The 27,182-nt window shown below is 40.9% G+C and overlaps 1 protein-coding gene across 1 annotated transcript in view; it reads right to left on the bottom strand.

Moving 5' to 3' along the window:
• Positions 1-27,182, bottom strand: part of LAMA4 (laminin subunit alpha 4) — a 137,999-nt gene that overhangs the window by 79,562 nt on the left and 31,255 nt on the right. The window contains exons 2-4 of the mRNA XM_004580311.3: positions 22,735-22,836; positions 15,238-15,362; positions 9,271-9,351 (exon numbers count right to left, since the gene is read on the bottom strand). Of these exons, the coding sequence (XP_004580368.2) occupies positions 9,271-9,351; positions 15,238-15,362; positions 22,735-22,836 (308 nt within the window). The remainder of the gene's footprint in view (positions 1-9,270; positions 9,352-15,237; positions 15,363-22,734; positions 22,837-27,182) is intronic.

The raw sequence follows: 27,182 nt of genomic DNA, 5'->3' as shown, positions 1-27,182 counted from the left end.
GAACAGGACATGAATTAAACATAATTACACACAATATCGTGAGTCTGTGAAGAAGATGAAGATGAATGCAAGTTCTACACAAGCCACAAAGAGATAGAAATTTCAGCAAGTTTTGCTATTCATACTTTTTCATGTCACTGACATGGGATTTATAGGTCTTCTGGTCCCCAGACCAACATGCCTTTTTGTTCATTGCTCTGTGGCTCACTAGAATCCGTACCATTTGCTGCAGTTCACCAAAGAGAGATTGTTAGACTCAGCCCACTGACATGGGTCTCAGAGCTACCATATCAAGGCAGGGCTGCAGATTTGCACTCTAAGGAACTTGCCTCTGAGGGACTGGCTCAGAGGCCAGATGCCAGTTTCTTTTATCCATCTAATTCCACCGTATTTGATATCCATAGATTGTTCCCCCACTTCCCACAAAAGAAAAATACATTTTCTGCTCTGGAAGTTGGACTCACAGTTATTGCAGAAGCCTATTTCGGTTTACTTGGAGTGTTGAGAAAGGTTCAGAGGCAATTCTGAAGTTCCAATCCACATTTCAAATTCCTTAGACTTTACAGAACAAGTATAAAGGGCTTGATTCTTGATAGCTCCTATAAAGCCCCTGAAGTTTTAGATAGGGAAGCTACTATGCAAAGAAGCTAAGTGACTTGTACACTGCTGCAGGGTTCAAACCTCTTTTGGGACACATGGTTTAGAACTCTTTTCACTCTGTAGGTCTGGCATTAATGAGCTAACTAATTAATAAATTAATGAGTTAAACAGTTGAATAGTCAAATGCTCTCTACGTGTCTAATCTTGCCCTTAAAGAAGTTAATAACAAGGATATAAAAGTAGTTGAATTTAGAGTCAGGACTGGGGCACTGATGCCCAATAGACTGGCCCTATTTTTTTTTCCATAATTTCATTTCTAAATTTCTTAATGACTTGATGTACCTTGGGAAAATTGAGCCAATAAATGTATAGTACAAATGAAAATATTGTGCCATTTGAACTGTGTCATTTCAGTTAATGATTCTATTATTTGAACAAAGTAGAAACCCAAAGAAACGTTTTTTGGAAAAAATTCGATTTTGATGGAAAGCTGTGGTTTTAGGAATTTGGGAAGCTCTTCTCTTCCTCCACTGCTTCTCCACCTAGGGTTATTTGATTATTAAAGGTGCATAAACTGTTGGCATGAGAAGCACAGAAACTTTTCAGAAGGGATGTCACTCTATATCTGTCATTGTCACTTAAAATCATCTTAATTAGTTAAATAAAAAAAGGAAAGCATCTGGTATGAAGTAGGTGCTATAAAATGTTCTTTACTTCTTCATGAAAGACTGGAAAATAGGAGAGAAACATGTAAGAAATCCATTTAAGATTAGAGAACAAGAATTCAGCACGGCAGGGCACAGAGCAGAAAAATCGCAAGAACTCAATGCAAACAACAGATTGATAGCTTAAGTTTAAAAACATGGTGTCTTCAGAGAGAATTAGACTAAATTCCTGCATCATAGTTAGCTTTACTGAATGTTATCTCTTTTTTCTCTCCTTTATCCTTTTATTCTTCTCATTAAGGGCATCATCAAGATAATTATCATTGGCATTACCATCATTGAGAGGGGGACAGGATTGGGGAGGGACGTGACCTTGGGCCTTGGGGCTGAAACTTCCGGCAACCTGCTGGCAGGTGCCAGGTCGGGGTATTTCCATGCTCGGAACCCTGACTCCAGTCACCTCAAGCATGTGGTGAGCTGTCTCCAGGCGGCCAGCATGCCATTTGGCGCCAGGCTCCACTTGCTGGCCACCCACCTGGGGAGCTCTGGGGTTTTGGTTCTTTGAATTGCTGCTTAGGTAGCTTCACGTTGAACCCTCTGTGCTTCTGGAATGTGAATCAATCCTAAAGATTCCCAATAGCAGAGTAACTTTTCCTTTGAAGAACTTGTAATCACTGAATAATGCTGACCACCGAACACCAGTCCATGCAAAAGCTAAAACTCGGGTCCTGCCTAGCAGGAGCATATCCTATTACCTGAAATGATGGTGGATCAGGAGACGGGTCACATTAGGCAGGGTCATGACATTAACCAGAAAGCCAGAGAACCATATCCGGGGTAGATTCTGTGGGGGATGTGTGGGCCAAACCCTGTGATAATTCTAGCCCCACTGATTAGTTCAAGAGATGGGGTGGTGATGGACTAAGCTAGGTGTGACCAAGGAGCCTGCCATCAATCACAGGTAAAGGAACCCACAACAGTCTGGACTGGTCAAGGCAGCAGCACCTGAATGTGCATCCTGAATAGGGTGTGGTGGGGGGCCGGGCTGCAATGTTCATCAGCTCATTCAAGGCCAAATGGAAGGTCAGACTACACCGGGCACTGGCCTAAAATCCAATGGCATGTATGAGAACTGGGTCTGGGAGTGGATCAAGTGGAGGAACTTGGGAAATGCCCCTGGCGAGTCATAGCTCCCACTGGTGAACCTGTGGTCCAGACCTGGGGGTCAGACAAGCTGGGCAAAGTAGCTCCAACAGCTGGGTAATGTGTCAATTGGTAATGGAATGGGGTGGACCGGGCAGGACTGAGCAAACCTTAGCCCATAAGTAAAATTAGAAACCAGGATGGAGCACAGGTCATGCTGAAATAGGCTCTTGCACCTACTGGTCTGCATGAGTCAGGAACGCTAAGCCACAGTGTCTAAGGCAAGGGCCGGGACAGGTAAGGGGCTGAGCCAAGCTGAGTCAGAGCAACCACTGGTAGGCGTGTGATCTATGGCTGCCAACAGGCCCAATTGGGGAGCTAAGGGGACAACCCTAGCTGGGTTGAGGTTCCCACCAAGGGGCACATGGACTAGAATGGGGGCTGTGTTCTGATCAGGAAACAGTTGTAGTTTCCCTTGGCACAAGTGTGGACTGGGACTGAACGCACCAAGCCAGGCCAGACTCTAACACCATCTGGTGTCCTGGAGGACCAGGGGAGATGTGGGACAGACTAGGCTAGGTCTCAACCCCCTACTGAGCCATGTGTGAGCTGTATGTGGGCATGGATGAGCTGTTGCTGGGCTGAAACATCCAACAGCAAGAACCAGTTTGGGTTGAAGTCCAGTTAGGAAAAGCCACTGTTCCTGCTAGGACAGGAGGTGAACTGAGTAGGGCTGGACAATGGACCCCCTGCTATGCACAAAATCTAGCACTGGGAGGGTTCTGATGGAGAAGCCTGGGCAACTCCTCTGGCAGGACACAGACCCTGCAGGTAAGCGCAAGAAGCATGATAGGAAACAGCCCAGAACAGGCCATGCTAAGTTGCCCACTGGCATACATTTGGCATGGGTCAGGGGCAAACCAGGCTGAATCAGTTCACGTCATTCACTGGCGAATCTGAGCACCAGAATAGTGCGGGTCGAGCCAGGTCCGGTTGTGACAAAAGCTGTTCACAATACGGAATGCCAAGGTGAGGTTGCTTGTACCGATGTGACGGCAGCACCTAACCAGCACACGTGAGAACCAGGAAGGGAGGGGGCGGAGCCAGCAGGGGAATATGGGGGTTCTCCCCTTGCTGGACAGCTACTCCCACTGGAGAGCATGAGCTGGGATGGGGGCAGACCAGACTAGACAGGGCTAAAATACCTGTGTGCCTCATGTGGACTAGATCAGGGAAAAGCCAGACTGGGCTGATTGTTCCTACTGGTGCAAACTACAACTGAAGTGGGTAAGGGTTGTTTGGGCTTAGCTACAGCATTAGGTGGCAGAAGCTGGCAATGGGGGCTAATTCTGTCAAGTCAAACCACAGAACCACCTGGAGAGTGTATAATGCGGGAGTGGGAGATGTCTGGGAGGGAAATAGTGGGCTCTTCCCTTTTGGGTTACCACTTCCGTGGGAGGGCACTAAAACTAGGACAGGGGCTGGGGTGGCTAGACAGAGAGGCACCCAACAACATCCATGAGGGCTGGATAGTTGAGCTGGTTAGATGGAACTAAGCTTTAATACCCATTGACATGTATGAGAGCTGAATGGGATGTGGGACAGACTGGACTAGTCTGCCACACATACTGGCAAACCAAGGTGGGACGGGCCTGGTTGGGGTTATAGTGGGTCACTCTGACTAGGCTGCAGCTCCCACTGGTTTGTGTGAGGGCCAAGTGTGTGTTGAGCAGAACCAGGCTGGACTGCAACACCCATTGGTTCCAGTGGAAGACAGGGATGGAAACAGAACCAACCCAGCAATTGCAACCACCAGATGATCGGGGCGATGGACTGTGCCGGGCCCTGTACTTGCTAGTACATACAAGAATCTGGTCTGGGAACACCTCAGACAAAGTTTCTTTGGGGATTCCCCCAATTGAAATGCTGGACTCTGAACCCTCACCATGAAAAGACAGAGGACAGAACAAGTCAATCAACCGCCTCAGCTGTATGTTGGCAGTGAAAAACTGGGCAAATGGAGACTCTATGATGGACTGTGTCAATCAGTGGATTCTTCAACGACCTCATCGTGCTTGGAGTGGTGAGATTGGCAGCGATTAGTAACTGGTGAACTATCAAAACCACTTGAGCAAGACCCTCGGAGCATGCCCTACATCAGGGACCTGGGGTGGGTGGGAGACTGGGTGGGGCTTCTCCCTTAAAATCCTCCTTTACCTCAGATATATAAACAAAACAATATGGAAATAATAGTCTTACCCATTTTCCTGTAGCTCTTGAACCTTTTTACCCTAATTAATTATGTAAAGATTATCAAAAGTATAATAAAAAATGGAAAAGGTTTATAAAATAAAAAAGATAAGTATCATTGGCATCATCCTCATTTCTAATGATATTCTGTTATGCCCTTCTTGTTGAGTTTTCAGGTTGCCTTGAGTTAGTGCTCCCTGGTCCCTCTTGTTTTCTTTAAGTGACAGGATCCATGTGAAAAATTATCAAAACATCTTAGCACAGCCCTCACTCTACCACATTATTAGAATTGCTATGGGATGTAATGTGGAACACAGAGGCTTAGAGACCATTAAGGTTTGTCAACTGAGGGTCCTGGTTTTGGTTTTGGAAATACAACTCATCAGCTGTATGGCATGAGATGGGATTTCTTCACAGCTCGAAGACTCAGACTCCTCAGGCTTAAAATTCATCCATGGTTGCAGAGGGAAGGTCACATTGAGATGAAAATGAGACCTGCCAAATTCTGTCCCCCAAATTTGTGCACTTTCTCTAAGTTTTTTGCTTCAAAAGTCTTGAAGGCAGTGATGGCCACTTGCAACACGAGTTTCAGTTCTGCATGCATTTCCTGCCGTGTTGTCTGATGACTCATTTCTCTTACCAACTCACAATGCCTTGATGTCATGTCACTTGGCCTCCAGCTGTCTCTAATGTGTTACTGACACACTGTCTCCTTGATTGTTTTCTCCACAGCACTGAGGTAGATGTCTTTCTGTTATAGAGTCCTGAGCATATTTCAGTCCATGTTGTCCCTGAAGATTATCGGAAATTAAACATGGAACTAAGAAAACACTCTCTGAGAACCCATGAATTCCCATGAATATTTCTGAGAACACAGAGGTTGACAGGTTGCAGTGTGATCAACATTTTTTTGTGAGTGGCTGTGGGGTTGAAGGTTGAAATATCATAAGGCAGCTTTTTCACAAAGCAGGGAGAGCCCAGATTTACAAGAGTCCAATTATATATCCCTGAATCTTACCCCAGGTGTTCTTTTTCAGGGAGTGTTGGAAGGGAGCTTAAGGAAAGATTCTGGAATCCAAAGATCTCAGGAGATCCTTACACACAAATCTAAAAACCAAAGTTGATGACATAATGTCTCAGTTAAGGGAGACTCAGAATCTTTTTTGGTTTAGACTACGTTTTACCTTTGTTTGAAATAGCCAGACAAATCAGCCGCATATTTTGAAAAACTCTGGTGGAGAGCTCCAAGTTCACAAACACGCTGAAACCATGGATTATGGAAAGCTTAATTCAGACAACCTGACAACTTGACTGTGACACTCACAAGAGAAACCCTCTCCTGGGAGTCACAGGGTCAAGTGTAAATCAAAGCATCCTCTAGAGGAGCCAGCCCCTCCATGGGACCGAAATCCTAGGCTCTTACATAGACTTTGCTTGTCCTTCTGTTTACATTTTCTTCCTTTCTTCTGCTCTCTCTCTCTTTCTCTCCTTCCTTCTTTCTTCCTCCCTCCCTCTCTCCCTCCTTCTTTTCTTTCCATTTGTTTCTTTTTCTTTCTTTCTCTGCCTAGTGATGCCTCATTTTCAGTCTCCTCCCTACTTGGATGTTCCTCAAAGACAAGCCTGTGTCTTAGTAGAGTTGCATGCCTCTCCCCTCCACCTTGGATTGTAAAAGACCTCAGTACATTCCTGTAAAAGGTGGTAGGGAGTGAAAGAGCACACACACACATGGGAATGAAGGGGCAGAGAGTTGTTCAAAGGACTTATCCCACAAAGAGGAAGGCTTACTTTCAGCCCTTTGGTGTACTTAGCCTCCTGACAACAATCTCTTTGTAGATCAATAATTGTTCCCTGCATAGTAGAGCTCATCTAATAGATTTATTTTAAAAGACCATTTAAAATAGAAGATTCATACGAATTCCATTGTGAAAAACAGTCTTGGTACAAGGAAATGAAACTGAACCCATATGATATAAATGCAGGATCCAGCCTCCTATCGGTTTCCCTTAGCCCAAGGTGTTCTTGCCTGTCTTTTATCAAAAGGAATTCACATACTTAAAGGTGTGATCCAGCTAGCCTTGGAAATTTCTAAACACTAAGTCAAGGAGTCACTTGCTTCTGTAACAGATAAGAACCTTGGAGGCTAGTATTGTTAGGAAGGGTTTATTTAAAATAATTCCAGCTCTGGGCAGAGTTTTACTATCACCTTCATGTAACTCCCCAACAAACTAGAGTCTATCTGGACACCATAGATTCCCCGGAGAGCATGGCATTACTGACCAATCCAAGAAATATCACCAGCACCACTGTCCAACCAGGAACTTTGATACAAGCTACTTATGCATCTCTCAGACCAACTTCAGTATCAGCAACCTCCACCCTTAACCCCTTAGGGAGTCCTGGAATGAAACAATAGCTGCCCAATTTCTCCCTCTGTATTTTGCAATAAACATCTTCTTTCTTCTACCACTACAATAGTTTGTCAGGTGAGTGGGCCCAGTTTGGGAGTTCTAAAGCAACACCTCCAACTAGTTCGGGTTGTTCAACTACAGAAGGAATCCAGACTCTGAAGCCAAACTTTAAATCCTATCTTCCCATCACCTGTCTCATCTGCCAAATGACAAAAGACAGCCTTTTTTTCATTGTGGTGGTGGTGCTGAGACAGGGTACAGGAGATACTAATTAGCAATCCAAAGCCATACTGCCTAGCAAAGGAAACTGAGAGTCGGTGACCCAGCATCGTAGAAGTTGAACAATGCTCAGGACGTCTTGTGTTGCCATCAGTTAAGTTTTGTTGGGCACTTATTAAGTGTCAGATGCCAGAGCATCACAATGTTGTATCATAGGCTTTATAGGCCTATAAGATGGGTGTCCCCATTTGTTCCTTTGTGTGGAAGTGGAAATTGGCACTTAGATGGGTAACTTGCCTAGGAGGATCACAAAGTGCTACAAAGTCAGCCAGGTTTATGTCAAAGCTTTTCTTTTTTTTTTTTTTTTAAACACTATGGCCATTTCCCAAACTAGTGCTCTTTTCCAGATCTTTCCAGGATAAGGACCTGGTGTAACCGAGGTTTACTGGAAAATGACAGATCTCATGAGCTTCCAAGGTGGGTGGGAGGATTTGTCCTCTCAGTTCCACGTGTGGGCTGGGCATGCTGTTATATGCCATGGAAGAGGCCACAGAGCCCTCATCTGTACTCTCTGCTGTTCTTCCAGACTGCACCCTTAAGACCCAGGCCTTTTCACTTCTGGGGGAGTTTGGTCAGCAGGACTCTATTTAAGGCCATTAACTCTCCCCTTGGGAGCCATTGAACATCCATTAGCAGTGCTGTGCTGTTGTTATCAAGCTAAACTGAGTTTATCCTCCCACTCTCAGGAGAGAAAAGCTCCATCTCAGGCCCATTAACAATCTGTTCAGACCCCCACTGAGCCAGAAGATGAGTACATCAAGTGCCTCCCGCTTCTGTGTTCCCAAGTGAAGAGAGGACAGTTTGTCACAAACATCCATCAACCCCAGGTAATCTGATCACCTTTATCAATCCCTCCTAATGGATGGAAGTTAGGTGGTACGCAAGTCCCACTTTCCTTCTTATGGCAAAACAACAACAGGAAAATTCTATAACCATTTTAGAGACTTACGCACATTTAATAGTCATAACCATGTAGAGATTTCCTCTAAAGCAGGGACCCTGCCGCTTCTATAAAGAGCACCAGAACTGCTCTCAGAGATGGATGGTGGTCCTGTGGAAACAGGACTGCACAGAATTGTAACTTCAGGCTTATCTTTTAAAGCCAGGCTGGATCTGTGAGCCCCCTTCCCGGTTGCGGATGGTGTACTGTGATGGAGGGGAACCGCCCGCAGACCTGTGGGCAGGCATCTGAGAAGTTCCTCCTCACCACTACTACTTCCTTGCCTTCAGACTTCTTTCTGCTCTCCAAACACAAGGATGAGGCCACGCTGAAAGGCATCTCTGTTAGAAATATGAAGATGTCTCTGGGATACTGCTTTGGGAGAGCCATTTTATCACAGAAAGCTGTGAGCAGCTGGAAGTGGGATGAACTTTCTGAATTGCCAGGGACTTTCATCTGTGAGCAAAGCCCAGAGCAATTTAGAAAAGCATTCTGTGTAAATACCAAGCAAGGATTCAGACCGTGCCCACTCTGATGGACTTTGCTTTGCAACAGATGGTACTCAGAACAGGTTAAGTAACAAATGGTGCTTTTTCAAGTCATTGCTCTACTTATGGAGAATTCTCTTTTGATTGACCCAGGAAGCTGCACTGTTTTGTTTTTCAGATCATTAATCGCAGTACTGATTTTCAACAACAAAGAAAAGAATGTCACCAAATTTTCCTAGACAATGCTCTCAGAATATGCATCCTTTTCCTCTTTCCTAGCCCCTATAATGTGAGATGCGGCCCTAGCCAGGTTCCTGAGAGAGTGTATTTGTTACTGCCATGTCTGAGGCGTGGGATTTGGAGAAAGTTCCTCCTGCTGTTTCTGAAATGTGTCCCACCCTGCTCCACCCCACCACCAAACATCCATTTCAGGACCTATTAAACAGGAACAATGCAGAACTGATATGTAAGAGACAGAAAGCTTTTTATCAGCCTACCTTTCACAGTTAGGTCCAGCATAGTTTTCTTTACAGACACACCGAACAGCTCCACTTTTCCTGTAGCAGGATTCTGCAAAACTAGAATTGTCAGCAAACATTAGCAGCAATCATTCCACACATCATTGGCATGACTGCTTTAACTTTTGGTTATATCATCTCTGTCTGAATCACCCTTAAGGCTCTAACAGCTGTGATTATTTTCTTTTTTTATTTAAATTAAGTCTTTATCTTTCAAGAAATTTTGAACCAGCAGGCTCAGACAGAAATGAATGTAGACATTTCTCAGCTCTTACATATTCTTACTTATCTCTCCATAGAGCTGTTTCTTTCTTCTTCTTTTTTCCTTTTGTCTGAAGCAATGGCAGTTTGTAGTATAGCATAATATACATACCTGTGAGCATGTATTTCACATACAATTTTAAAATACTTATTCCAAAGCCAGAAACAAAATAAGTAAAAGTCACCTGCAATTTGAGGTTTATATGAAAGCTTCCTGATCCTTACTGCTTTCTCCATTCGAAAGTTACCCCACATTTCTCTGTAGCAGACCTCTATTTTTAAAGGCCATGATTAGTCCTAAGCTTTACTTTATATACTCCATGCAACCTTAATTTCCTCCTGGCATCCCTGAAGGTAAGGGCGCTGGGATTGACTAGGCTTGTTCAAAGTCACAAATCAAATCTTGGAAAGGAGTGCTATGTACAGAATTGCAGCATTTGTTCAGTATCATAATCAAAATTTGTTCAGTATCATAATTACTGTCTTAACTCTGCAGACAGGGAAATAGAATATCATTCTCCATATTCTCCACATTGACACATGAGCCTTGTGTTGTATGGATGCTTGTGTGTGTGTGTGTGTGTGTGTGTGTGTGTGTGTGTGACACAGAAAGAGAGAGAGATCTTGAAACTCTGAAATTAGTTTTGGCTTAGGTACTCTGTAATCAATGGAGTGTGACCTACTGTTCTCACGTTCCTGCATGTATCAGCAATTTTATCCTTAATGGTCTTTTGGGGGAAGCAAATGGATGTGCTTGCTTTGTTTGAAGATGTTTATAAAATCAGTCAAAAAACAATATGTGTTTCCCAGTGAAAGGCAATAACCACAATTTATTTTCTCTAACAGTTTGGTAAAAACACTCCAGTGAAATGCATTCATCTGGCTCTTGATTTTATTGCTTCCTCCTCAGTATGCTTAAAGAAACAGTGCCAGGAAAGCAGGCAGAGTGTGAGCAAACTCCTTCTAGTGCATTTTGTCTGAGGCTGCTCCACCTGGCAGCCTAGAGGGATGACATACCTGCTGGACCTGTCTGCTGCCCTTTGCCTTTAACTGATGCTCTTCTGTTTCAGATGACATTTTCCTTAACAGAAGCAACTGACATAGCCAACAGGCAGCCATGGAGCTCGGCCAGTATCAAAATAAGTGAATGAACTCAATGTACATCGTCCATGGAACAGTCCAACAGGCACTGGTCTGCACAGTGGCTGTCAAGGATTCAGTCTTGCTTGTCATCAGCATCAGCTTTTAATATTTTCTTGGGTCAGCTGTTTATGACTAGGAAAATTAAAGTACTTTTTTCAGCTCACCCTGAGCACTATGATGTCCCTCTTCAAGTAGAAGGGTGTTTTTCTTTACTTAAAAAACTCTTAGAGAACTTAAAGAAAATAGACTCCTCCTTTGTTTGTTTCCCTCTTTCAAGCATTATTTCCTTGCTTATTATATGGCTATTGTAATTGGAAATCCAAACCCTGGATCTTTGGTTCAATTCATGGACTTTTCAAGTATAATTTGAATTCCATGCTGGGTGTCTTCACTTAATTTAGTGATTGATTTGAAAGGCAGAACAACACACACACAGAGATTTTCTATCTGCTGGTTCGCTCCCCAAATGCCCACAAAAGCCAGGGATATGCAGACTAAACTCAGGGGTACAGAATGCCCTCCAGGTCTTCCACATGGGTGACAGGGTCCCAATCACTGTGTGTATTAGCAGAAACTGGGCAGAAAACAGGAAAGGGACTTGAACCCCACACTATGGGATGCAGACATCTCAAGCAGTGCCTTAACAGCTGTGTTATACAATACCCATCACATAATGAGGTTTCTTTTTGAAAAATCCTAGCATTTTGGCTCTGCCTTCAAACCTGAGAGGGCCTCCCTAAGAGGCCGTTGAGCTTGACTGGACAGTGGGATGCTGAACTCTGTATGGTGTGAGCCTGTAATTAGGGAATCCCAACGGAACCTGAGCTGTGGTTATGCATCATGGTGAAGGAATTCACCATGGGGGAAGGGTTTGGGGTGAAGGGGGGGGAAATCCCAGTACCTATGAAATTGTGTCATGTAATACAACGTAATTAATGAATTAAAAAAATTAAAAAAAAAAATCCTAGCATTTCATTTTGATAGAAATCGGTAATGCGAATATTAAAAAGAAACTGAAGGGCTGATGTGGTGACTCAATAGGCTACTCCTCTGCCTGCTAGCGCTGGCATCCCATATAGGCACTACTTCATGTCCGGCTGCTCCACTTCTGATCTGGTGCTCTGCCTGTAGCCTAGGAAAGCAGCAGGGAGTGGTGAAGTCCTTAGACCCTTGCACCCACATGGGAGACCCAAAACAAGCTTCTGGCTCCTGGCTTTGGTCAGGTTTAGCTTTGGCCTTGCAGTTGTTAGAGTAAACCAGCAGACAGTTGACTTCTTTTTCTGTCTCTGTCTCTCTGTGTAAAATTTGCATTTCCAATAAAAATAAATAAATCTTAAAAAAAAGAAACTAAAACAGGCAATCAGATATTAGATTTTTGATAAGATATCTAATCATTATTTAAGCTTTGCTAATTTAGTCAAGGATGAGGCCAGATCAAAGGTTAAAACCTTACAGGATTCAACAAATTTATTCAGTCCTAGGCCACAAATTTTAACCCAAAACTGGGGAGGTAGAGCTATTTCCATTAATGAGAAAAATATCACATACAAACACACACCATGGATAGAAATGCTGATACTTTTCCCTTTAAACACTTATTATGTGAAAGGCAGAGAGAGAAAGACAAAGAGAGATCTTTCATTCATTACTTCACTCCCTATATCTTTGTTCCCACAACAATTAAGGTTAAGCCAGGCCAAAGCCAGGAGCCTAAATTCCATCAGTATCTGTCACATGTGTGGCAAGACCCCAAGGACTTGGGTCGTCATTTGCAGCTTTCTCAGGCACATTAGCAGAACATTGAATTGGAAGCAGAGGAGGCAGGACTTAAACCTGCACTCCAGTGTGAGATGAAGGTGTCCCAAGGAGCTTTACCTGCTTTGCCACAATACTGGCCCTGAAAGGGCAACCCTTGATGCTTTTGAAACCGTTTCCTCTTCCAGAACCAGAATTTATTGCTTTTATAAAGGGCGAATGAGTGAAATCCTTTATCTCAGGAAGTTGAAGGTAAGTATATTTAACAGAATTTCCATACCATGACAAAAAGCAGAGATTGCTAAACAGCTCATCAGATGCAGTTAATGTTCGAGAGAGAAAATTAATGGACAAAAATTAAAGATTATATCTAGATGAGGCAAAGGGAGCCCATAAATCAGGGCAGCCTTGGGTGAAATAACAGAACATTTAATTTGCATTTTCTGCTCTCACCAATAGTGCCATCCATTTTGCACACATTATTAATACTATCAGACATGAAAAATCACCAAGGAAGATCTGAGATGGCTTAACAGTTTCCAAAGAAATAGAGGGCTGTAAAATGTCTGAATTCTTTGTTGTTACAATGGTCACAGGATTTGAACATATCAGAAGTCATTAGGTGAAATATTAATCAATATTGGTTTAAAATTCAGGAAAAAATAGGGAAAATCTGTTTGCCATATTTTATATTTTCTCTTTGTAAGTGAGTGTGTGTATATGCATATATATATACGTATATATATGTAAATAATAGCTATTTGGGCCTTTAAAAAGTCACTGTGTGTGTGTGTGCATTATTTAATTTAATCTTTGATTAGCTATCATTTATACAGATATTACATTCAAACACCTAAAACAGTGCCTGACATAGAATAAATAAAATATAACAATGGGGAAAAAATACAGTGTTCTATGTTTGGCAAAGTTGACATATGCAGGCTACTGACTCAGAAGTTCTGTGCAATCACCCTGATCTAGTCTCACACGTCTGATGCAGATCCTCAGATCCAAACCTGATTTACCAGGGAAAGCACTAAGATCCAGAGCAGATAAAGGCATCAAGAAATAGAGACACAATCTCAACCTGGTCTCCTTAACATCAAACTCCATGGGAAGTGAGAAAGAGGGGAAGAGGGGCTTTTCCAAGTAGCTGATGCTCATGAGGTGACGGTGGGTGGACACCCAGATAGCTTCAGAGTGAAAACTGGCCCCAGAGGACCCAACAATATGATTAGGATGACTAGAGAGTTGGGACTTTCAACACCCTCTTCTCAAGTTTTGGGGAGTGCAGAGGGTTTCGAGATTGAGGTAAGTCACCAATGGCCAAAAGTTTACTCAATTATTTTTGAAGGAAATTTCAAGAAAAACTCTGGAACACCAGAGGCCAATGTTTAGAATAATGGTTAAGACACTGGTTATGTCATCAGAGTGGGGCATAGATTGAGCCCCAGTTCAGCTTCCTGCTATTACTCCCTTGTGGGGCAGCAGGTGATGGCTCAAGCACTTGGATCCCCCACCATAAAGGATTCTTGTATTGAATTACTGGCTCCTAGCTTTTACCTTTCTCCCAGCTTCCCACCAGGTTTTTGTGGGTATCTGGGGGCATGAATTAACAGGTGGATGATCACTCAATTAAGTGCATGAAAATGAAAAACAACTCTTGGACATTAAAGTTGGGGGCGAGAAGAGTTTTGGGTTGTGTCTACATAAATGAGCTGACAGGGCAATGCTTCTGCAAGAATGAGCTCTCTGCACCCTCTCCCCAGCCTTTCTTCTCCTTGTGTTTCTCTGTTCATTTGTCTGCTTTACTCTCTGTGGTCTATATCCTCTATAATACACTTATAATCATGAGAATAGCACCTTCTTAGTCCTGCGAGTCACTCTAGGGAAACTTAACCCAAGGGATGGGCTGAGGGAATCTACAACTTTGTAGTTTCTGCGCATATGTGTGGATGACCTGTGGACCATGCAGCATCTAAACAAAGGCAATCTTACTGAACTGAACTTCTAACCTGCAAGGTCTGCACTAAGCCTGTGAACTTACTGCTAGGGCTGAATTTATTTTAGAATACCTGTTGGTGTCAGAAAATTGTCTGATAGTTAGAAAACCAAACACCACTTCCCCATTTAAACTCTACATACTGTCATTTTTAAGTCAATAAAATGGGCACTCATGATTTGACATTTGTATTTATGGCTATTATATGCCTGAAAAGAATTTCATTAAAAAGTATTCTCTTTAATTTCTTAATCAGGTCAAAATAGCCAGAAGCAAGTATTACTTTCCGCAGTCATTACTGTGAATCTGGCATATATCTCTGGCATATATTCTCATTACTGGTTCGCCTAAAAGCATTCATTCTGTTTATGTGTGTTCTAACTGATTAGAAAACATGCTTGCCTGCCACATGGAGGGAAATAACTACTCTGTGAGAGGCAGGAGAGAAACAATACTGTTGCAAATGCTTGATTTGAATGAATCCATTGCATTACCAATAGTGACTTCTTTAGCTGAAAACCTAGCTAGGAAAACATGAAATAGTTCTGCTTATACAGCTTGGGTGACTTCATTGACTTTAGGATGCATTACAATATTTTAGGAATAGCTTTATTGCCTATCCTGTAAATGCTTATGCTTCTTCCTTCAAAGTGTATTTAGACTATATCTTTTCCAGTCTCCCTCCAATGTGAGGTATTCAATTTTATCATGGGTGAACCTCAGAATTCTGGATAGGACTGACAAGAGACGTAAACATTAGAAGATCATGTTCCTTTACAACTTACTTGGCCAAGTGAGGAAGGGGACAGGGGCATGGCTGGCAGAACCGAGGTGGGCCCCTGATGGAATCGCTGATATAGCCATCCAGACATTTTTCACAATGTTCTCCTGTTGTGTTTCGCAGGCAGTGCTGTGAGAAAAAGAATGAGAAAATTGACAAGAATGCAGAAGAAATTTTATAGATAGAAAATCTAGGAGCTAAGCAATACTTCATACCAAAGGAGACATCAGCCCTGACAGAAAAGATGACGTGTGCCTGTATTGATCAACACAAAGTTCTATTTATACCAGTGAAGATGAGTGTGGCTATATTGGTCAGCATAAAGTTCTGTTGATACCAGTGCAGATAAATGTGGTTAAGTGGTGGACAGACTCATTCTAGATTTCTTGTTAATTTTTTAAAAAATTAATATAAACAGAACAGAGTTCATGTGTTCCACGAGAACAGTTTTGGGAAGACAACTACACTTCTTTCATGCCCTTGCTCCTCATCCCCATACATTCCTCCCTTCCCTCTCTTCAGTTTTTGCAAAGACATAATTTTAATCTACTCTATAGTCACAGGCTTAATTAGTCACTAATGATAACATTCAACAAGTATAATGTAGAGAGATCTCTGGCATATAAATATAGGCTAAAGATAACAATCATATCCCAAAGCAATCATTTCATTTCTTTATTTTCTTTTTTGGTGTTCTATATTAGATGCCACATAGGGAAAACATGATATTTGGTTTATTTCACTAAGCATAATGGCCATCATTGTATCCAGTTCATTGTAAAAGACAAGATTTTGTTAAGAATTTCATCGTGCATATGTACCACATTTTCTTTATCAAGTCATTAATTAATGGACATCTGGGTTGGTTCCATAACTTAGCTATTGCAGATTGAGCTGCAATAAACATAGGGGTACATGTAACTCTCTCATGTGCAAATAACTCTTTCAGATCATTGAGGAATTTCCATACTGTCCAAAGTATGTATGTATGTATGTTTCAAAGCCAGAAGGAGAGAAGGAAAGATGCACACAGACACACAGACACATACACAGAACAGAGATCTCCCTTCTGCTGGTTCAGTTTACAAATGCCCAGGGAAAATGAGCCAGGAAAAAGCTGGGACCCTAGAACTCAGTCTGGATTTCCCATGTGAGTGGCAAGGACACAAGCACTAGAGTCATCCCTGGTGCCACCCAGGGTGCATTTCCAGGATGCTGGAATTGGGAGCAGAAATAGGACATGAACTCGCTTCAATTCTGATAGATAATCAGAGTGATCAAACTCTAGATGTTTCAGAAACATCAGCTATCAACTTACTGAGTTGGAACGAATATGATACGAAAAAATAGCAAATAGTATCTGTGATTTTTGCCCATTACAATAGGGATGAAAAGGTTTATTAACTTGAAAGAACAAGACATATCAGACTGTAGCATATGTGGTGTAGAGGGTAGATAAAGAATATTTTAGATAATGAATTAGTATCATAAACAGGGAGATGAGAAGAAACAGTAAGCAGGTTTATTTGCATAGGTTTTTCATTTGCATTAAGGTAGTAGGAAAAAAGGCATAAAACCAGTTGATCTTTGGCCTGGAATGCCTGTTCATCACTCCAAAAGTCCTGCAAAATCTCTCTAGGGGGAGTCACAGGGGGCTCCCTGGAATTCTTTGCTCCATTTAAATTCATGCTAATCCAGTGCTGAGAGATCCATTGCATAGGGATGGAACACAATGCCAATCACTCAAACGGAGGAGATTTCCAGGAACTGTTGAGTCTTTGGATGATGGCAAAGATTGAGATTCACATTCGGGAAATCTGGTGCCAGAGGAAAAATTGTTAACTCCCATGTCATGCTACTTCTCTAATATCGCTAGAGAGAAAGTGTCTTCCAAACACTATCAAATGACTGCTTTAGCTATCAGGCTATTTTACCAACCATTTGAGCTTCAAATGAAGCATAGCATGTGAGTTAAGAGGGAGGAATCTTCATGTGGAACAATAACCTGGGCAGTCCTAATGTGGAGGAACACTCTTCAGGCACTGATGAGACATTAGTTATGAACAATCTTTTGCCCTTGATTAAAATTATATTAGCAGGATAATATTTATGAACTAGTACACACTTCCAGAAAGATCAATGAGAAACTGTACAGTAAAGTACAGATGGTAGGAGGCTAAAATATTTCTGTCATAGTTTTTGACACTGTGTCTTGTTCTAACTCAAACTTTTGGAAATAGCTGTTGGCACAATAATGAAGAGGTAATCAGTTAGTGTCTAGAGCAAATACTCATAAAGGAAATGAACTCAAAGCTAACTTAAAAATGGTGACAATCTCTCATCCCAGGAAAAACTAATGAGCCTTACCCAACCACCTCATGATTCAGACCTAAGCTATAAGCAATCTGGCAGGGCTGCTCATTGACTGGAGTCAAATTTGTCTGAGGTTGGACAGATAAAGCTCATTTGTATGGAAGAAAACAGGCCCATTGTACAATCTTGGACCATTCTTTGTGTGAAATATAATGTGCACATAAAGCTGAAAAGATGAGCTGATTTCTCATTCTGTCCCTTTATGGCTTGGGGAATGCTTCAAATTCTTCATCAGGGCTTTAATCCTGCAAGGGCAGCTCCAGAGAGGAACTACCCTCAAAAACCAAATCTCTCCTGATACTTAAATGCTCAGAGCACAAATATTGACTTCCTTTTTTTAAAGGATATGTTGCGAAATTCCTTAAAAAGACACTGCTGCACATCCTGGAGATGGGCAGGAGAGTGCTGGTGGCAGGGAGAAAAGGTCCCCAGAGCTTCTGTTTTTCTAGCTGGTTTGGTTTTAGTGCGTCACTGATCTCTCACTTATCTCCCAGGCATCTCTGTTCCCTTATCTGTAAAATGAAGACTTAGACTAGACAGGTTCCCAGGACTTATCACTCGGAAAGCCTTTTGCTTTGAGAATGCAAAATACCCCTTCATCTTTGATGCTCTGCCATGTGAAAAAGAGAAAATGAAAAAAATGACAGCACTCAACAAGTATTATTTGAGGGGAAACTCCATTGAAAAATGAAAGAAGCCATTTTTCATTGCTTTATTGGTTAAGACAGCTACCGCTGAACGTGACTGCAGGTAAGCACTGGGAATGACATTAGGACATCAGCTGCGTCTCTTGCCCACGAGAGATGTGTCTGTCATATGCTTGGTCACAGCACCAGAGAACCATGGGACAAAGGCCCCGAAAGCTCAAGCTAGCCTTGTATGACATGTCAGTATGCTTTAGGCAAGAGTGCAAAGTGTCCAGGAACATCGACAATTATCAAAAGATTATGTGACAAAAGACACGATCACAGATTGATGAGGAAGCAGATCGGAGGATTCAGTTTCTTTCCACACATTCAATGTGCTTTTAATTTGTAAAAATATGTATATGTTTTCCTCTGTCCCCAACTCCTTTTCTAAACTTGAGATGCTTTTTATGTGCTGTTATGTTAGAATTGTAGTTATCTTTCATTTCTTTCTCCTGCACTTCATTCCTTTGTTTTAAATAAGCTGTCCATTGGACAACAGAGTATTCCTCTTTTAAGAAAAATATGTGCATGTTTTATAAAACATACATATGATGACATGCAACAAGGCTATCATTTCTAGTTTCAAGTGAATTGATATGAAGGTATTATAACAAATGTTTCAGTTTGAATTTTAAATGTGATAAATATCCATAGATACAGTCTCTGTAAATGCAACTCTTTGGATGGTCAGTGATTCAAGAGTGTGTGTAAAAGTTCATGAGACCACGGCTTGAGAATTGCTCTGTCTCATATGAATGCCACTGGGGATCTGATGAAAATGCAGATTCTGTTTCCAGGCATCAGGGATGGGACCTTAGAGTGTGTATTTCTAACAAGCTGCCCAAGATCACCAGCGCTTCTGGTTTAGACCACACTCTGAAGCAAGAGTAGTGATAGAAATATCTAGGATGGGCAGTAGTGCTTAGCAATAACTCAATGTGGAGCTGTAGTATGAATCTCTAGCACAAACCAGCACATCTTCCCAAATAAAGCAGTGACCTAAGAATCTTATACGTTATGAAATTAAAGGGCCTTGCCTTTTGGTTAGCTTATTTTAGTGACTGATGCATTCATTCACTTAACAAACCTGGATTATATTGATATTTCAATAGACAATATGCTTTAACTATTATTAGATGGGGAAAAATCCAGTTCTTGCTTTGGAGCAACTCATGGGCTTCTAAAGAAACAAAGAGATAAAGAAAGAATAATATTGTGTGCTCAAGGCTGTGATGGAGGTACATATAAAATATGTTTTTATTTTGGGACATAGACAGGAATTGGAAACATCAAACCCTTCCTGAGAAAGTTGAGAAACCTCAGTGTAGCTGATGACATTTGACCAAGGCCTTTAAGTTAGCCTTCAAGAAATCCCAGGTAGAGACTACGGGAATAAGTTCAGGTACAGAGTGTGTCAGATAGACCAAATCGAGGTGTTCACGGGCTTAATGCACTTGCAGTGGAAACACCTGAAGAATTTTTAGCAAGAAAGATGCCTTCCTTAGCTCATTTTTGAAGGATGTCACCACCATGTGGGGAATGGATGGCCAAAAGATAGTCTGAATCAGGGTTGAAGGACACTGTCAGAGAAAGAGGTACGGGTAGTGAATTAAGGAAGAGCAAGGTGTAGAGAAAGGAGATTGTCTTTCAGATCGCATTGGCAGGATTCAGTGCTAAATTGAATGTTGAAGAGGAAATAAAACCTAATGAAGCATCTGGGACCTGTAAGTATGAGGACCTCACAAAATGGTCTTATCATTCTTATCATTTACTGAAGCAGGGAAAACAAGAGGAGGAGAGAGTTTAAGTTGGGCGAGGAAAGATGAATGGAGAATGAACTTATTACCAGCATGCAGTTCCACTGGGAAATGGAGCCAATGGACATTGGGAGGGTGACATCATCTTTGGATCAGTGAAATCGGCAGCCTCTTAGAACTGTCCAAACCACTTGGACAGAACCCTTCGAACATGTACACATTGAGACTCTGGATTAATGCAAGGTGGTGGTTCCTTATCCCTGAGTATTGGGACGTGTGGAAAGTCATGAGTCGTTTTCCCCTTTGTTTCTCCCCTTGCCCCAGGAATAACAAGAAGAAATAGCAAATTTAGAAGCAATGAGTTCACCCAATTTTTCCTAAACCTTTATCCTTCCCTTGATCAGCCATATGATCATTATTAAAAAATAATAAATTAGTTAATTGAAAAAATTAAATTTACAAAAATACAAGTACATTTATATATATAATTCTGGGGGATAGGATGGTGGTCGATTTTTATTTTGTATTTTACATATAATGTTTTTCTGAATTGGGTTTTGTTTGTTTTATTTTCTTAGGCAGAACATATGTTATTTAAATGGAGGGAAAAATTGTCCCATGTGTAAGCTGTGATTGGGGAACCATTATTAAGGTGAATAGAATGGCTATTTTTCTTAGTTTTAATTTTCTGTCTCAGAACAAAGCAATTGCAGGAAGACTGGCAGCTCTTATGGGCACACACACAAATGCCTCACACTAGCTCAACTCAAGCATCTATAGGGGTTTGTCCTACCACAGCGACTGGGACACAATCTGTCAAAGTCATAGACAAAACCACAAGCGATCTCACCCTGACAGCATCATTGTCAAAAGCAGTGACTTAGTAGGAGCTAGTGGTTGCGGGGAGGCGGGAAGATGTGTGTCATCTCTTAAGTTATTTCAACCTTCCCTGTTACGGACTGCTTTTACTAACAGAGGTTGGTGGGTTCCACAGTCCTTTCTCCCTTATATTTTAAACAAGCAGAAAACAATGGGCCTTTAATTGGCCAAATTATCAGAGATGTACATTTATCAGTCCAAATGTATCCATGGAATTTTTCCCCCAAATGTCACGGGGATTAAAATAACAGGAAACCGGAGATGGAAGTATTAGAGAAGGGTAGACTTTGGCAGCTGCATTTGCCTACACGGCCACAGAGGACATCCTGGATGTTATGGTTATTTAAGAGGCTGGGGGAAGGGAAAACAGAAATATCAGGAGTACACAAAGACTATCAAGAGAAAGCAGCACTTAACATTGTGCCCTTTAATTTTCTGTCCCCAGGAAAATGGAATCTTTTAAAGCTAAGATAAATACAAATGTTCTAATTTTCATCTTAGCAACGGAATGAGCAGCAGCTTGATGCACATACCTCAGAGGCTACTTACAGATACTTACAGTCAAAATGATCCACCTAATAGGGAAATTTATGTTAATTAAGAATGTAGTAAAATATGTTTCCTTGCAAAACTACTTTGGCCGTTGTTTAGAAAACCTTTTTTCTAGAAAAGGAACTTGGAAGAATTAAATTTTCCTGCTGTCTCATACAGAAAAGTGTGCCCTGTGACTTTCACTGAAGCCACTGCTGGTAAATATTCCAGTAACCATTTTCACATGATTGCTACTGCATTCAGTGAAAAAGGGATCCTTGGAGCCAGCACTTACCTGCTGAAGGGCCTCTCAGACTCCTTCATCAGTATCATGCTTCACTGAAGAACACTCTATTGGGAAATTCATTTCCATTAAGGAAAAATCTCTCTTGTGGGCTTGAAAACAGAACTACAAAGACCTCAAGGCCAAAGCTTTCATGTTCATTGGCTGTTTGGTTCAAATTTAAAATTTTCTTTAAACTAATTTTCACCTAGAGACCTGATGGCCTTATGTTCTAAAATAGACCATTCAACAACACCTGCTCTATTCTTCTATTTTCTGTGGAGGGAAGCCAACCATATGGATTAAGACACTATTACCACGGTTTCCTTTTCTGTGTGTTAAGATCAACCCCATGACCAGTGGACTCCAGCAGGAACCCAGCTGCCAAGGGCGTGAGAGAGAAACCTCTCAGAGCACATGCACATTCACACACATGCCAGGGAGGCCCCTTGGTACTTGGTGTACCAACAGTGGAACACCCAAAGTACTTCACACCATGTGTGCAACAAAAAAACTTGAAAAGCACCAAATGAACAGGGCCCGGCGGCGTGGCCTAGCGGCTAAAGTCCTCGCCTTGAAAGCCCCGGGATCCCATATGGGTGCCGGTTCTAATCCCGGCAGCTCCACTTCCCATCCAGCTCCCTGCTTGTGGCCTGGGAAAGCAGTTGAGGACGGCCCAATGCATTGGGACACTGCACCCGCGTGGGAGACCCGGAAGAGGTTCCTGGTTCCCGGCATCGGATCGGCGCACATTGGCTCATTGCGGCTCACTTGGGGAGTGAATCATCGGACGGAAGATCTCTGTCTCTCCTCCTCTGTGTATATCTGGCTGTAATAAAATGAATAAATCTTTAAAAAAAAAAAAGCACCAAATGAACTGAATCAACAGTTTGTGCCTACAGAGCTGAAACTTCCAAGAGAGTCTTATCCCCATCCAAGATGCAAAGGTCAGCAAAATCTGTGAAAGGTGACAGGTGCCCCTAACGTACCATACAGACTCCAGAGCCATCTGAGCATTCATCAGAGTTGCCATTGCAGTCACAGGGCAAGCATTCTCCGGACACAGCTCGGAAGAATCCAGCATCACATTTCTGCAAAAAAAAGATCCCTTTGGGTGAATATTTTCTGAGAATATGAAGACGATATAGTTACTAGGTTATCTAAACATTTTGTTACAAAAACATCCTAAAACAAATTATTTGTATTGTTACTGAGTGATGCTGGGTACATCTGTACTACCTCCTTTGTTACAAAATTATTTTTCTGCTTCTTTCACTTTCCAAAGGAATAGGAATAACTAGCATTTTCCCATCACTGTAAGGAAAAATAAGTGTTTAGACTAATGGTAAGAGTGGATTTTTTTTTAATGTTTCTTTCCATTCCCAAAGAAAACCGAAGCCCAACAATTGGGGTAAGGACTTGCATTATGCTTCAAATAGATAAAGACTTCTGCTTTCAGAATTATTGGCAGTGGGCTAGTAACTTAGAGGAGAGACCTTCATCAGTTTGCGTTGTTAAAAATGTCTCCTTCAGATCCCAACATTTTAAAGGGAAGGTTAAGGATGTTCATACACATAAGCTCTTAGGCCAGTTGAGCATTGATTGTGTGCCTTTCATATATTTCATGTATTTTCCTAATTTTCAGAGAGACCTATTATTTTCCTTCCTCCTCCTGCTGCGATAACGGGACCCAAGGATGCATAAATGGCACATGCAAATGTCAGTCATCCTGCAAGGCACCAGTTCTCTTGCACAATAGTGGGCTGCCCTCTCCAGAGGTTAACAGTGCTTGAGTGAGGAGACGCTGTGACACTGCCTGTGCCATACAAGGCTGGGTACCTGACATGTTTGGTGTTTCTTTGGAATGTCTCAGGGATGCAGGGCAGCAATGTTACCACCTGCCTGGAATTCTACTTCCTGCCCACCAGACAGGCTTATGACTAAGGAATTCCCAGACAGATAAGAATCTGGAATACTTCCACAGACTAACAGAATATGAGATTTCACACCACACCCCTCATTGACCTATTGTGGTTTGTACTATCCTGGTTACCAGGAAATTTTTCTTTATATCTGGCTAAAGTCCTTCTGACTTCTATGCAAAATCATTTCCTCTTTTTTTTCCCTCTATAGAGAAAAGAATGACTAGCACCACTCACAGTATAATACCATCACAAGTTTGTGCCCTAAAACTGAAATTTAGTGTGTTCACTTGAAGAAAATTTAATAGTAAATAATAACATTTGTTCAAGAAGAAAAGGCAAAGAAATTCTGTCATGCAATGTGAGAGAAAGTAAGGCTAAGAGAGAACAAATCTGAGATTTATGATGGGGGATTTGTGATTGATGGTGAACATTTTTCTTAGTTTCCAGTAGGGAACTAAAACTACAGTAGGAAACATTCAATTTAGCTCACCTAATTTCATGTCTGCAGCTTTTGTCTCAAAGTAAACATACATGTTTTTCATTGGGATGCAGTATACAGATATGTATCTATGTAAGTATTTTATCTATAGTTCTAAGATATAAATATTGATATGGTTACACATATAAGTATATACACACATATGTATCTCAGAAAAAGATTCACAAAATAATAGTCAACATTACTATGTCTGATATACCTTAAAATGCCTTTCTTTTATTTAAAACTGTATCTTAGTCATAATCCATAGAAGTGATTTAATGGTTCAGGAACATTGCACCCTGAGGTCTGACATTGCTGCAGGGTTTTAGTTATAAGAGGAAGGGATATGAGCAAAGAGTCTTAATACTAATTATCCTGGTGCTGTTACAATGCTGGCTTCTGAGGTCTCTAATCATATTACAGTTATTATGGGTATCTTCTGAGCAAAAAGTTCTGATGATGAAGTCAAGAGAACTATATTTTTAAAAGTAAATACATTGGGTAGTTTAGAATAACTTAATGCTTGCTGAAAAATTGTGAAGGATCCTCACCTTTAAAAACTTCCTGAAGTTTCTGATATCCGAACAGCTTTGGAAAGCATCACACAGTGCCATTTTATATTATTGGTTCAAAGAATGCTTGGTGACATGAATGGGTTGGTCCAAGGTAGCATATCTGAAAACCAGTGACTCCCACTTTTCATCCTGCTCTCTGCTGGGGCTAGGTTCAGTCCCAAGCCTTTTGTATATCTGTATATATAAAATTTTGTAACTGTGCTACAAAATTTTAGATGCTTCATCAAACCTCTTTTCCCACATGAGACGATTATCCTGTAGCAAGCAATGACAAAATCATGTGTGAATGATGTTAGCACGTAGAGAATCTAAACCATCTGAGATGTGTCCATGGCTTTAAAAATTATTAATAACAAGGATGATATCCATGAGGAGAAAAATTATAACCTCTGTGGGATTTCAGAATGTTCATGGAAAGGTAGAGCACAAAGATAAGTTATCTAACTGCAAGTTTTTTTTTTAAATCCATGCTTTTTTCACAATACTCATTTAAAAAATTTTTTTGAACTTCCTTATTATTACGATCAGCATCATATAACTCTGAGTTTCAGAGTGATCCAGATCTTATTCTTTCTTCACTGCGTCATGCTGCCCCTCATGAACAGAAAAAGAGAACGTATTTATTCAACCCTTTAACTAACTGAACATGACCATTACATGTAAATAACTATGCGGATCATGTGTATAATCCTTTCAGCTTATTCTGCCAAAGCCCTACGAGGTAGATTCTGTTATCTTCATTTTCACAGATTGGGACTTTGAGACTTGCATGGATTTAATACCTAGACTAAAAGTAACACAGCTTAGAAATTGGGCCCCGGACTTAGACCCCTTGCTTTTCTCTCAAGCTTGAGGTCCCAACTACCTGCTGTATCTTTACTATATTTAGCCAAGCCTTTCTTCCTGAACATTCAGGTATTTATCATATCTCTGATGTTATTCTAAAACAGGCTAAAATGAATGAAAACAAATTTAAAAAATGTAAATTATTTAAATCTCAGGGAAAAAATTGAAAAGTAGGAACAATGCTAAATATATATATATTTATATTATATTTATATATATGTTTATATATAGTTACTAATATAAAAAGCATTGAATGAGAATAATTACTTTTTAAATGATGCATTTAGCCAAATCGTCATTTTGACCAACTGCTTTGAACTTAATCATTTGTAAGCTGGTTGTAGCTCTTCATTATTAACTAGTTCCATTATTGTAGCTTGCTTCCTGCCTTATTGTTAAGACTGGAGTAATATTTTGCCTTTGAAGAATAACATAAAAATTCTCACTTTGTTTTGAGTAGTGTGAGGTTTAATTTGGAGTAAAAAAAAAATCGGTGTATGTGTACTTGCCTGCATTAGTCAGTTTTTATTCCGACAATGAAATACATTAAGGAAATACTTACAAAGCAAAGAGAGGGTTATTTGGCTCCTTTTTCTGGAGATTGCAAGTCTGAACAGTATTATGCAGGCTTTGACAAAAGTCACATGATGGTGGAGTGTGTGCAGAGACTCTTGTACTTGGTAAGCCAAGAAGACATAAAAGTTCTGCTCAAACTTGGACTTTTAAAATGACATTCTTATGAGACTTGCCCCTAATGACCTAATGGCCTCCTGTAAGACCTCACTTCCCAAAATTTCCACTATTTTCCAAGAGTGCCACTCTGGGGACCAAGCCTTTACCAAATGGAACCTCAGGGATATCCAACAGAATATGCAAACCACAGCATTGCTTAATTTCACACTTACACAGATTAGAACCAGATGAATTTGAGGAGGGAAGTAGTGTGGTATAAGGAGCCACTTAACACTTTAGAGGAGCTATGAATGGTAGTCTGTGTTGTTATTACTGTAGAACACATTATTTACACAGGTCCATCATGTAATCCTGACATTATTTCATAAGACATAATGAATTATGACTTTTTTAAAGACAGTAACATTTACGCAGCTATAAGTCATCTTAACTCTCACTTAAATAAAACAGTGTCAAAAATTGATGAGAGTTAGAAAGAATCTAAAGTTGCTGTCTGAGGGTATGATACACTCTTTAGAGTTTCTGATTAGATACTTACATCCCACAGGGAAGTGGACTCTAACTTTCAACTCCAACAGTGAATTAATTATGATGAAATTCTATTATAATGAGCTGATTCTACAACCATGGTGCCTATTCTAATAGGATCTGAACTATAATTGGATTAGTTTAAAAAAAGTTCATGGAAGATGCATATTATTAAAAAGCTATGTATGAATTTCATTTTTACACCAAATTAGACATCTTTAAATTTTGTTTTTACCTGAAGTTTCTGAAGTACCCTTATTGTGTCTTCAACGAGATTCTAAACGTTTATAAATATTGACTCAACTCATTTTACTTTTTGAATTAGACTTTCAAAATTTAATTCACCAACTTTTACTTTAAGTTTACCAAGGTTCAAAATAGAAAGCTGT

This window comes from Ochotona princeps, chromosome 1, assembly GCF_030435755.1.
Source record: "Ochotona princeps isolate mOchPri1 chromosome 1, mOchPri1.hap1, whole genome shotgun sequence".
Taxonomy (NCBI): domain Eukaryota; kingdom Metazoa; phylum Chordata; class Mammalia; order Lagomorpha; family Ochotonidae; genus Ochotona; species Ochotona princeps.
This window is presented reverse-complemented; position numbering and strand designations above follow the sequence as displayed.